The 13470-nt window shown below is 52.5% G+C and overlaps 2 protein-coding genes across 2 annotated transcripts; one reads left to right on the top strand and one right to left on the bottom strand.

Moving 5' to 3' along the window:
* Positions 1-13: 13 nt before the first annotated feature.
* Positions 14-2854, bottom strand: V8C40DRAFT_236446 (protein GCN20). Its single transcript, XM_083214043.1, has 3 exons — positions 1844-2854; positions 1703-1783; positions 14-1629 (listed from the first exon to the last, which is right to left on the bottom strand). The coding sequence occupies exons 1-3, from the start codon at positions 2627-2629 to the stop codon at positions 244-246; spliced, it is 2253 nt and encodes a 750-aa protein (XP_083077291.1). The 5' UTR covers positions 2630-2854; the 3' UTR covers positions 14-243.
* Positions 2855-8179: 5325 nt separating this feature from the next.
* Positions 8180-12555, top strand: V8C40DRAFT_148594 (uncharacterized protein). Its single transcript, XM_083211277.1, has 2 exons — positions 8180-8410; positions 8592-12555. Exons 1-2 carry the CDS (start codon positions 8393-8395, stop codon positions 11979-11981), a joined length of 3408 nt encoding a protein of 1135 aa, XP_083077290.1. The 5' UTR covers positions 8180-8392; the 3' UTR covers positions 11982-12555.
* Positions 12556-13470: the final 915 nt, after the last annotated feature.

The following is a 13470-nucleotide window of genomic DNA, read 5'->3' as shown; positions in this document are numbered from 1 at the left end:
GCTCATGAGCCGAGATGAGAGCTGGCGGGCCCCCACATTTTGGCCGTTTTCAAGCGAGGATCCGGCAACACTGCATGTACGACTACGAGTATTACTCCAGATACGAATACAGACGGCTACTGGGTTTTGTTGATGATGCAGTGAGAATGACAGACAGACAGACAGGTCCAGGTATATTTACAGCTAATAGGTATACGTAGTCTGGCATTGGTCCCAATTGATATTGGATTGCATTCCCCCCCTCTAATGCGCCTTGACAACACCCGCAGCATCTGCCTGAGCCGCAATCTTCTTCTTGTACTGCTGCACCGTGCCGTCAAACTTCTCAACCGTACCGCCGTCGCACACCCAGAGTGATGTACACACCGACTGCAGCATCGTCACGTCGTGAGAAACCATCAGCACGCCTCCCTGGAACTCGTTCAGTGCCTCCGCCAACGCATCCATAGCCTCGATATCCAAATGGTTAGACGGCTCGTCCAGCACGAGAATGTGCGGCTGCGTCAGTGCCAGGCAGGCGAATGCCACTCTGGACTTTTGACCTCCGGAAAGCTGCACCATCTTCTGTAAACCGGTTGTGCCTGTGATGCCAAAGGCTCCCAACTGGCGTCGATATTCTTCATCCGTCCTTCCGGGATACGCCTTGGCCATGAAGCTGACGGCACTCATAGTGAGGTCGAGTGAGTCTACGTGGTGCTGTGCGAAGAATCCGATACGTAATCGTGGATGCGACGTGACGAGACCCTTTGATGCTTCGAGCTTGCTGATGAGAAGCTTCAAGACCGTCGTCTTACCAGCACCGTTGGGTCCGACAATGCCGATACGGGAATCCAGCTGAACATCGAGATCTACGTTGCTCAGCAGCGGCTTGTCGGGAGTATACCCAAAGCTGACCCCTGACATTTGGATGATGGGTGGTGACAGCTTTTCCACCTCGGGGAATTGGAACTTGACGTCGTACTCCTTCTCCGGCGGCTCCAACACGGGCATCTTCTCGAGCTTCTTGATACGGGACTGAGCTTCTGACGACTTGGCCGCATTGTAGCGGAATTTGTCGATAAAGGCTTGCAAATGTGCTCGCTCTGCCATCTGCTTCTCGTATTCTCTCTTGGCCACCTTCTTACGCTCCTCGCGCGTGGCGTAGAAGGACTCAAAGTTGGCTCCGCGGTAGTAGTCGAGTCGCTGAGAGTGCTGGTGCACAATGTCTGTCGCCACTTCGTTGAGGAATGCTCTGTCGTGAGAGACGACGAGAACTGTGCTGGGGTAGTCTTGGAGATAGTTTGAAAGGAAAGTAATCGAAGGAACGTCCAACATGTTGGACGGTTCGTCGAGCAACAACAGGTCGGGCTCACAGAACAGGGCACGCGCCAGTGCCAGACGCATACGCCAACCACCAGAGAACGTCTTGGTTGCAAACTGCTGTCTCTCGGGCGAGAAACCAAGACCGGCCAGAATACTGGCGGCACGAGACTCTGCCTTGTCGGATTCCATCTCGGCCAGCTTAGCTTGAACATCGCCAAGCTTGGTGTCCATGGTCTCCTTCTCTAGATCAAGCTTGGCGGCATCTGCCGAAGTATCGGCCAACGGCGCTCGCTTGACCTCCAACTCTGCTAATCTATTGATAAGTTCCTGTAAAACAAGTCAGATGATGTTTTTTTTTTTTTTTTTTGGAGAGAAACTGCGATTGCCAACGTAGCCTTACATCTTGTTCCCTGATAAGAACCTTTCTCCAGACATCGGCGTCAAGAACAGCTTGTATAGCCGGAGTATCGTCTCCCGTAATCTAACATGAGGAAATTAGTCGTTGAACAAAAACGCATATGGGTAAAAGAATATAGTTCACCTCTTGCTCGACGTGTAGAATTGAAATATGTGTCGGAATGGCAACTTCTCTCCTGGACAGAGCTCTGAGCAATGTGGATTTACCCACACCGTTGTTACCAACAAGACCGTAGCGATGACCGTATGCCAGCGTAAGAGTTGTGTCGGTAAGGATACGGTTGGCGCCAATAGACACATCAATATTATCCAGCTTGATATCCTTCGTCTTGTTGGCTCCCGACGAACCCAGCTGAAGCGGGTTGACGGCCATGTAGAACTCCTCGTACGACTGCGCATCCTCGGGCTGGTCAAGCAATCTCGAGGCCTCGTATTCGACCGTCTTGAACGTCTTCTTCTGCTGCTTGGCGGCAATCTTTCGCTCGGCCTTTTCAAGCTTCTTGCGGTCGACCTTGGACTCGACCTTTCTCACATTGGCAGATTCCAAATCGACGGCACCACCGGCGACGGCCAAAGTGGACGACATGTTCCGCTGAGAGCTGACCTGAATGGTTTGATCCAACCTCCTGATGGCAGAAGGCCCTCGTCGTTCACCTCCGTTCGCCTCGGCATACTTGTCGACCCATTTCTCTACGAGCTGCTTGATCTTTTCCTCTTGAGCGGCGTCTGTGCCTCCGGAGGCAGAGAGAAGCAATTCGGTGATTGTCGACGCAGCTTCGTTGAGAGGGGAGATTTGCGCCTCGTTCTCCTCGTCTGACCAGGCGGTAGAGGCGTGCGTCAGGTATCCAACCGAGTAGTCAGATAACACCGGGTCGATGTTGGGGAGGACGGCCCTGATCTCGGCCTCCATGTCTGCGGGCGAATGTGTAGCTTTGACGGGGACGGAATCTCTTTGATGTCTGATTCTAGACGAATTGTCGGCGACTTCGATTTGGGACCTAGGGCCTAGAAGCTCTGGCTAAAAGTCTGAATAGCTTGCCCGCTTTGGAGATGTTCGCATCTACGAGCTTCAATCTGGAAATTCTCTGGGTCGTGGCGTGCCCCGCCATGATTGGTGACGTTTGGGTGGACGGGCCGAAACGGTCCGGCGAGTTCACTTTTCACAGCTGGCAGAGTGGACGGCTGGTGTTGACCCCGATAAGCCGATATTACGCTCTAATCCAATATCTCCAAGAGCTTCAGCTAGCTTCACGGAGCTTATGATGTCAGCAAAGAGCTGTCACGAAGACGCTTGCCATTGAAGAATATTCCAGAGAAAGTGTAATCCCAAACCAGACGACATTGACAATTGAGGTATCCTTCCATCATCTGAATCCGTCAAACTGAGCTCCCAGAAGAGTAATAACAATAACATCGACGCCCAAATCAACAGCGACGGCAGCACCGTTCAAACTATCTCGCCATGGCGCTCACGGCTCGGGGCGCTTCAAATGCCAACGTTTCAAACGGCCCAATTAGGGCATAACTCTCAAAAGGAACGCCGAAGCCCCAGGCCCTCGAAATTTCCATGCCGCCAAAGAAAGGCTCTAACTGCTACGTTGAACTCTAAGCTGACAAGGAACCATTGGCTCTGTTTCGAGGTGCCAAATCCAGCTCCGAAACCTAGGCTAATACCGTAGAAGCAGCCAATAGGCTTGCGCAAACCTAAACCGAACATCCTTGTCGAAATCCCACGGGCGTGTTCGCGCGAAAAAGCAACACGTTATTGACGCTGGAGAAAAAGCAAGATTTCGGGATGGACTACCCGATCCAATCATGGGCTATCGGAGGCATCTTCGCAGCCCAGTATCGAATTTCCCGGAGTAGTTTTCGCGCCCTTCTTCGAGCCGCTACTACGAAGTAGTTACGTAGCGCTGCTACTTGGTGTGCGTCGATGTGTGTGGCATCGTAAAGGAAGCGCCGCGGGTTTGGAGGGCCGGAGAATTTCCTTATTACCTTTGCATACGTGTAAAGCGCTGGCAGTGGCTGTGCAACTTGGATCTCACCAGCAAATCTCGGTGTGCTTGATTCCCGGCTGCTGCTGTCGCACATTGATGCGTTTAATTTCGCCTTGCAGGAAGGATACAGCACATGAGCCCTCCCTTTCGCAGTACTCGTATGCCAATGGTATCGTTGCTGAGGAACTGTACGTAATTGATGTCCTTCGTAAGTCTCTTGATACCGCACTAAACGATGCATGTGTTACTTTGCAATCACATCAAATCTTGTTGCTCAGCGCCGTGCAACCTCCTTGCTTGGTTGCTTACGCCACCATCGTACATCACTTGGGATAGTGGATCAATATCGGAAAAGACAAAAGCAGCAAGGAAGTTAATGCCTTGCCTCACGTGTGTCAGACATGCCCGCTTTGAGACGGAGATAAAAAAGACAGAACAATGGAGTTCATGACCGCAGCTTGCCCATGAAAAGCTGCAAGCTTGAATCTAGCAGGGATGGTTGCCTGGGCTTTTGACGTTGCCATTGCTTCCGCAGAATTGGAGCCGCGGGGCCGTTCTCCGCAGAGCAGCAGGGAGCAAAGATCTTAACTTAGCAGGTCTAGCATTCGTAGTGAACAGCGAGTCAGAGAAGCCTGATGAGCTCATCTAGCGAGATTACACATTTGCGGTGAGGTGAGAGTTCATCGAAAGGAAAGCCATTGGAATTGTGATGGGCTTTGTGCAACATTGTCGAGTGGTATTCTCAGATGGAACCTGAAACGCTCGAGAGAAGGATATGAGAAATTTCCCTGCATAGTACCGTGAAAGTGGGTGCTGTATTACTGCTAAGCTGTATTAGCTGAATACGAGTACTGTTAGGCATGATGATTAGAAAAAGCAAGTCGTAACCCTACCGTGTAAGACGGGAAGAAGACTTGTATGTTCCGTAAATCCCCGCGGGTTGCCTAGGAACGAACTCGTCTCTTGGGGAATCCAATGATGAGTTTTCCGTTGGATGCTAAGCCGACCGGCCTACAAGGGTCCAGAAGGGCTCTCTGTTGTACGTGCGTGGAAGTATGGTAGAATGTTTGCTACAAGAAATGAGTGTCTTGCAGACAAGAGCTGCAGGGAGTTGAATGTCTCGTCATGAGATTAAGCAGACTGAGACTCAATTGCAACAGAGCCGCAATTAAGAACAACGCAACAGACCCAACTTCATCGGAGGAGATCCGATGGAAGAACAGATCGAAACCTGGATGGTGATGCGAGTTAAACCTGTGGCTGGTAAAATCAATGCTGTTTCAGGTTCGTCATTGAGGGGCGGGCTAGCAAACCAATGCATGTAAGGCGACGGTTACCGCCCATTGGCTGGTTCTAGAAGCTGCCCGACATCCATGACAGGTCAATTGGCTCATGAGAGCTGAATATTTATGAATCCTGATGCTGCATCTCGTCTGTTTGCCCTGATCACATCCACAATAGAGGGGTAGCTGTAGATGTGGGCGAGCATCAGATTTGATCGTAGATTCAGGCTGCATCGCGACGAGGATTGGAGGAGCAGTCACTGGCTCTAAAAACAGCACAGCCAGCGCGATCGGCACGATCATCGCGACGGTAGCCGCATCAAGTGGCATGATTTTATGCTGAATAGCAGTAGACTTGGAAACTATCGAGAAATGAGGTGATTGCGTCAAGCTGACTTCAGAACTTGGCCGGAGCTAGGTTGCCAGCTGAGAGGCGGGCTGGCCTTATGCCGGTCCAGCGGTTAGCAAACATTAGTCGTGGAATCGCGATCCATTAATGCAGCGTAGCGCTCGTTGGCGCCGACAAGAAGGCATGGATGGCCCGGCCACTTCCAATGGCATCGGGAGAGAGGGCGGAGAAGGAAAACCATTGGGAAAAAGAAGTTGGCAAGTTGGAAAACTGCATGTGCCTGGCCCGCCTACTGGTTGGAGGTTGCGCCTGATTGAACACAGGGCGCCTCTTGCGCTTGTGCTTGTGGCAGATGCGCGCGAGAGGAGCTCAAGCTGTTTGCTTCCTTTCGCCATCGAAGCAGAGAACAGAGAGCGGACTAGGCGCCTCAACTCGCTGGAATCCTCTGTTGTCTTGGCGAGGGCCACGTTCTCCGGGAGACGCATGCCAGGGACGACGGTCCAGCGAGCCAGAGCACGAGGGAGGGAAATTCGTTACAGACACGACGAAGATGTTGCGGCATGCACTGGGCCTTTGGTAATATGAACGAGGGCCACAGATCGAAGCTAAAAATATTTGCGTGCAACGTGCAGCAACACGGACATGCCTCGATAGCGCATGTGGCCACCGCTCGTTTGTTGGCGAGGGCCAGGCACGAAGCGAGATGCTGTCTCACAGAGAGATCTGTCGAGTTGAGTTGGGTGATGCCATCCATAGAGGATGATGCAAGATTTTGAGATGAATGCGATGCGGTGGGTTCAGGGGGGAGAGAGATGGTGAGACAGACAAGACAGATAGCAGAAGCACTGGTACTGGTCTGTACTGTACCTGTGATGATTGATTGGTGCCACGTCCATGGTCAAGTTTGAATGAAGTTGATGTGCACGTACCTATTTAGGCAGTACTCGTAGTTGTATTTGTTAAGTTGTTAATGGCTAATGTGGTGGCATCGTTCCTGAAAAGAAGATTTGTGACAAAACTCAAAAACACGCAAAAAGAGGACTCGTGACGGGCATTCACCACCTCCACTCTGGGTCCCGTGCCATTGTCTCGTTGATGTCTGAAGCTGCCACGGGCTAATTTCAGAGGGCGACACACGTCAAGGCAAGGAAACAGAGTTTAGGCCTAGCCAAACGTGAATCGATGGGCCGTATTGAGCGTCTGGTCTGACAGAGAGAAACGGTGGCACCCCGAATTTCTACACACTTACACTTTTGTTTGCGGCCAGCCGGCGGCAGCAGGAGGCCTAAAAGGGCCAGTGCTGGCAGCCAGAAACTGCGGTGTGCCACTTCCAGATATAGATAGAGTTTTCCTACGCACCCATTGGGGAAATTGGAATTGATCACTTGGCTCGTAATGGATGCTGAGTGCGTGTGTGTGTTGAAGCCCAAAGGCCGAGGATGAGGCCCAGCGTGAGGTACGGAGATGTTAGTTGGCCATAGTGGGTTTGAGGTGGACAGCGATAGTGCTGGATGATAGGATAGGCTGGACGGTGCATGGCTCGGCCCTGGAGCTTATACAAGTATGGATGAGTAGGAATATACTCATCATAAATTACATCCATGGACACAAAAAGCTCCGGCCAGAACTTGACGCTCCGTATCAAATCATGTACCCGGGCATGCAAGTAGCCAGGCACTGTACATTAGACCCGCCCCCACAGCCGGGATGCGACATTCTTGCTGGAGATGTGCCGGTGCCCAAGACGACCCGGCCAGAAGACGAGACCCGCAAGTACAGTAGTAAACAAAAGAAAACTTAGTCCGGGCTCGTTGTTTACGGAGCTGCTGGGGAGCCTGCAGGATTTGTTGTTGTTGTTGTTGCTGCTGCCCGCCCTGGGATCCGATTACTGACCGTCTGTGCATGTGAGTGAGATACCTGGTAGTGAGCGACAGCACAACATCAGCCCTGGGGGGCCGCTTCTTCAATGCCCCGGCTCCGAAATTGCTGCTCCGTTTTTGCTCGGTGTAGACCGAGTGGCTGTTCTGCCACATTGGGAGATAACAGTCGTGATTAGCATCAGCAACGGGACGGAGTGGCTGTGAGCCAATTCCTGGCAACCGGCCACAGTCCTGGGCTGTCACAAGCGCCATCGTTTCCCTTCAAGCCTTCAAGGGGGGGCCCCCGTTCAAAACGGGAGGCGGTACGTACCTGTACCCACGACAGCCCGTTTCAGCGGGGGTCCAGCTGGTCTCAGCCGCCCACCAGCGGTCGTGTTTCGCGCCAACCGAATTGAACTTTGTACATGTCTGGGCTGGTACCTCCCTAAAAGCCTAAGCTCCAGCGCCCCGAGCATCAGCGCCGGGGCTCCGCTGCTGTAATTAGCCCATTGATCGAGCCGCTAAGATTGCAGTCTCCAGACGGTACATGTAGCACTGCAGCGTCAATCAAACAGGCGCCTGTGCCTGTTTACAGTTGAGTCTGGTCGAATTCAATGTGTGTCACTGGGCTGGCTGGCTGTCCCATGCTCATGCTCATGCTCTGTGCTCTCTCTTCCCATTAATCCCCAGTCATTAATCCCATCCTCCCGCTCGTTCGCTCACCTCACCTCTCAACTGCCCGCAAAGCAGGGACCGTAAGGCAGGAAATAGCTTCCTCATTTCCTGTCCCCTTCCTCTCGTTTTCCACCTCTCACTCATTTCGTTTCCCCCTTCTCCCTTCTCCCCCTCTCCCTGGCCTTTTGTCTGTTATCTACCCTCTGCATCCCCCCCCGGGCTGGTGGGCTCGCAGTCCCAAAACAACCGCCTTATTTTTTCCGGCGGCACGCGTCTCGAGTTCCAGTCGCAGTTCCAGTTCTAGTTCCAGTCAAGGGAAAACCCGACCCAACGTTTGCAACGGAAAAACATCCCGACGACTCGACACTTCTCCTGCGGCCCAGGGAGACTCGCCCTCTCCAAACAGCGCCCAAGCTGTCCCATTGACTTGACGATGCGCCTGCTGCTCAGCTCTGCTCAGCTCTGCCGGCTCGTCTGTCCAATTCGAGGGTGGTCGCCTCGCCAGTAACCATGCAGACGGTCCCCAGTGTAAGTTCCATTTGCTGCCCTCTCAAACGGCGCAAGTCAGCCCAACCGTCCGGCAAGGCAGCGATTGCGCCGCTCCACGCTGCAGGAAGGAAATGGTGCGGGAACATGAGCATTTTTGAACATCTTGATATTGCTGCAAATGCTGCTTGGGATCTGATCTAACAATACGTTTTTACTGTAGCTCATTGGGACCGGCACTGCCATTGCTGCAGCGGCCAGCGGCTTGGTATTTGGCCAGCGTGTCGAGTCAGCTCCCCCGAAGAAGCGGCAGAGTCAGCTGAGAAAAGAAATCTCGTTTGATCGCGAACTGCCGGTGACTGCCTCAGTTGGTGCCTTGTCTCCCCTACGATACGAAGCCGAGTTCGATGCGCCTTTAATAGAGGCCGAGTACCCGCAGCAGAACGCAGTATCCAGCCCCATCACCGTGTCTCGCCCTCCGCTCTCGCGCTACCAGAGGCCATCGCATCAACCGGTTGCATCGCCCAGGTCAATCCCTGACAGACGGTCGTCGTTGATGCGGGAAGCTTCAGCATCACCGACGCCAGAGGGGCCTAGGGATTCCGTCTCGTCGAACGGATCTTGGATTAGGAGACTCTCGATCCGTCGCCGTCCGTTATCGCGCCAGGGAAGTGTGAGGTCGAGGTCGAGCGTTGGGCCAGATTCGCCTTCGATTGCCCAGTCGTACACCTCATCAGCCCCGATTCTATCCAGGCCGAATACTGCCGCCATCCCTTTGTCGCCCAACAAGCTTGTGAAGCGCTCTCCATCAGACCAGGCCGGAGACGTTCCTACGCCAACCCGTGCAAGAGCCAAATCGCATCTATCTATCCTGCGCCGGCCAACAACGAGCCACCAGAGATCTGCCACGCTTCACCATTTCCGCCAGAGTGCAGATTTATCGAGTCTGCCGTCGCCAGCATTTTCCTTTGACCAATCAGCGTCACTGCAAGAACATCTTCTGGCGCCTGTGCAACCCCAAAGTCCAAAAAAGATCAGCTGGGTATCATTCTTTCATTCGCGCACAAAGAACACAGGCAGTGGCGGTAACCTTGCAAGCCGTCTGGGAGAGGGTTCCGTCCGTGGACAGAGCCTGTCCGGGAAGCGAATTGCCGTTGGGGGTCAAGATCGTCAAAAGGTACATCTCGTCAAGCCCAAGCTGGTATCAGCTACGTCAGTGCCTTCAATTGCGCCGTTACCCATGGAGCGACGACAGGAACTCAGCCAGGTCCGAGATGAGACAGATGTTCACGTGGACGATCGCTCAATTTCCCCCGAGAGCACGCCTACCGGCAAAGCGGCGCGACCTCAATCTATGCCCTTCCCCCCGGTCGGCAATTGGATCTCGAGAACGTCGGGAAGCCTTCGACGACCGAAACGGGGGGCTGAGCCTGATGGTGTGAGCGACAGGCGGCACGTGTCAGCCCCCAGTAATAGCGGCGCGCAAATCGCCGTGGAGCTCGACTCTAAAGCGCCGGCGCATTCGCCCATCCCACCCAACTCTTTAGCACGGCAGGGGCCGACGCTGGATTCAGCAGCCAAAGTTCAGCTAACAATGCATAAAAGAAGCCATTCCTCCCCACTTCTCCCCGCTCCTAGAAACTCGAGTTTTCAAATCGAAGTCCCACGCTTAGGATCGCCTGGCGGGGCGGCCTCTCACCAAGCACGGCAGCACCAGCCCTCGGGGAGCTCGACAAGCTCCGCAGCCATGTCGCAGCTAAGAGCGTCGCCATTGCACGAGGGCTTCGCCGTCGCCGAAAGCTTTGAGAGCGACGCCCGCGGCTTCACGTCAGGGGATGAGGACGACGCCGACTACAGGAGTGATACTGTGTTTGATTCGCTGCGCACGGCAGCTTCCAGTCGCACAAGGGCCGTCGAGACACCCTTGGACTCTATTTATGACGACTCTCCCCCCAGCACCGCAGGAAATAATGGTAGGACCAAGCGCCTCTCAATACAGGAAATCTTGGGTCACACTTGGGGCGGTGACACAGACATCATGGAGGAGGACGAAAATACGGTGATGCCCACAGGGGTCGAATCTGTCGGTGCCAGGGCAAGATATTCCAGCCGCCACGTCTTCACCACCCTGCCTCGCATCAGCTCAGAATCGTCGCAGAACGGCGTCTCGCTCTATGCCAAAGACTTTGGTCGCATTTCGCTCGACGACGACTTTGACGAAGATTGGGGCGATGACGACGATGCCCATTTCAATCCACTCTCACCCCCTTCCAAAGGCAGCTCGCTCAACTCTCGACACATTAACCCCAATGTCAGAGTTGCGCTAGCGAATCTGAGCCTCGACCACATGTCCGACATGGATCAGGATGACAGGCGCTTGACCAACTTGTTTGACTGGAGTGAGACTTCCTTTCACGAAAAGAGCAACGTGGGCGGTGTTCCCCTGCGTCCCAAGACGTCTTACGAAAAGCAGGAGCTCGACGCCAGGGGCGGACGTTCCGTTATTCGCAATCCTGTCCCCGCACACATTCGAAGCCAAAGCGTTCCTCTCTCGCACGCCCTAGACGAGGCTAAACCTTCCAACGGTGCCAAGTACGGCACCTGGGGGCTGGGCTCAAAAGGAGTCTCTGAGGATTGGGACGAAGATTTTGAGTTTGGTGGCAACGCCAATGAGAACGATGGCCCAGCAGACGGCAAGCTGTTCTCGGTGCCTGAATCTATCCAGGCTTCGCAGCCCAGTGTGAAGGCGCATTCAGGACAAATCCGCGAACTTTCTTTACTCGTCAACGACCTCAAGCGACTGTGCCGCCATGGGCGCGATATGGACATGCTCGATGGCCCTCAGAAGACTTTGTGGAAGGAGGCTGAGGGCGTCATTGCACTCGCCTCGCCTGATGAGGAGGAGTCAGTAGATGGAGAAATCGATGGCGATTCTACCGATACAATGGATGAATTCGACAACAATGATGGGTTCTCTGATGATGAAGAAGATATTTTCGCTGATCTCTCATTCACCAAGCTGGATATGGCTTGGGATATCAAGGAGCCCATGTCAAAGACGGCTGTGGTTCGTGAGCGTCAATCCCCGAAACGACGATCTGTCTTTTCTCCCGACGACGACATCTTTGGTGGAAATTGGCCATTGGTGGACGATAACCTGCCTTCAGAACGCCCTAGTCTCACTCGGACACCCGAATTGCGAGCCGATAAGCAGCAAGAAGCCGCCAACGGCGCTCGCTCGGTCATGGAGGCAATGCATCGCTCTGCCCCCAACCAGGAAACGCAACCCCATTCGGATACCAAAATGCATTTTGACACAAACAGCCTGAGAGTCCTGGTGAAGAGAGCTGGGGAGCTTCGTGATTCCTTATCAGATGTTGTTCGTCGGGCTGAACAAATAACGCAGAGCCCTGCTGGAACTCCAAAACGCGAACGCGATCCCGATTCTAGTCCTGCTTTCACGCGAATGTTTGATGACCCAGGCTCAAGCCAGTCTCGTCGTACCATCCGGCATCGTGGCAACCTTTCTACCTTGCTGGATTCATCGTCACCAGACAACTCATCCTCATCTTCACCAATGAATAGACGCATACAGACAGTGATTGCCAGCTAGTCTATTACTGTTCTGGTGCAGATGGTTCATGGTCTGCATCGCATCCAACTCTTTTCTTCCATCTTCGCCGCCTGATGGAATTTTCTGTACAGCAAAATGATCTTCCGTGTTTGTTCTATTTGCATAGCGACGGTTTCGGGTTACCATTTATTCGATTAATGCTCCATGATAATGCCTAACACGCTTACCAATTCGATGAACCCCCTTCTCAACTTAGATCAGTGCGATCGATGAAGCCTACCAAACGTCTTCCGTTTTGCTGCATAGTCCTGCTCCGCCGGGAATTCGCAGCAACGACAAGGCAGTCCGATCGCATCCTGCTCACGCTTCCCCATTCAATACGCAACCGATCTGCGATTCCTTATGAAAGGAAATATACGATAATCCACTGCGTATAATATTAGTCCGGTTAGGACACATTGACATATAGCCCACCTGTTTTTATAACAGCAAGTAGGGCAATGTGACAGCTTCCCAAAGCTGTCAAGGAGATGTGAAGTGGTTTTCCTTTGTCTTTCATGACCTTTTTTGTATGAGTTGTTGGCCATGTCTCATTTGACAGGCCAACGAGCTACGAGAAAATAATGAACTTGTGGGTAGAGAGGGTGAGAGAAGGGGTAGGGGTAGCTCAAAAGGCTACTATCTCTTTTCTCATCTCCTCTTTATACCCCTTATGCCAAAAACAACAAAAATCGAACTATTAACGAGTCTAATCAACGAGCTCCGACACACAGAGGGGATGGAGCAAGCCGATACAGAAGCTCATCCCCCTTAATGACAACGATGGCATCATCAGCAGCACTTTTGCTCGCGAAGCAACAAGAAAACATGCCCTCGACGCCTAATCAAAATCACCAAAAAAATTTCAACGACAAAAAAACAAAGCAAAAAGGCGAAACAAGCTTAAAGTGGTAACACTGAAAAAAACAAATCAAAAGGAAGGGGGAGGGACTTGTCGGATCGGAAATACAACAGGATATACACAGTGGTCGGCAAACGAAAGCATTGGGTCTGGTGTTTGAAACATTTTTTCTGTAAGCATCGGCGCAAATACACCTTGCGCGTATCTGGTGGTTTATCTTTTCTTATTATCCCATCCCGCGATTTTTCTCTTCTCCCCCGCCTTTTTTGAAAGGTTCTTTTTAGCTTAACGAGGTGCGCATGGATAGAGAGCTCTGAATGGCCATGACATGAACAATGACTTGGTGCATGAAATGTTTTGCTTCCTTGCTGATTGTTCTGTGTGAAGGGTGATTTGTTTGTCTGTTTGTGATTGAGAGCGAGTGAATTGTTCGATTTGTGTTTGATGTGGTTTTTCTTGCTTGACTTCTAGTATATACTTTTGAACCCTTTTCTCTTTACACCGGACTGGATTTCTTTTACACCGGACTGGACCTTTTTCTTCTCTATTACAGGATTTGTGGCTACGATAAGGGGTATGGTTTGGTGGGTTAGGATACTGATAGATGCTGATACCTGAGTTGTATTG

The sequence above is a fragment of the Trichoderma camerunense genome (assembly GCF_050948025.1).
Source record: "Trichoderma camerunense strain CBS 138272 chromosome Unknown V8C40scaffold_3, whole genome shotgun sequence".
Lineage (NCBI taxonomy): Eukaryota > Fungi > Ascomycota > Sordariomycetes > Hypocreales > Hypocreaceae > Trichoderma > Trichoderma camerunense.
Note: the sequence above shows the minus strand (reverse complement) of the source record. Positions and strands in the feature narration are given on the sequence as shown.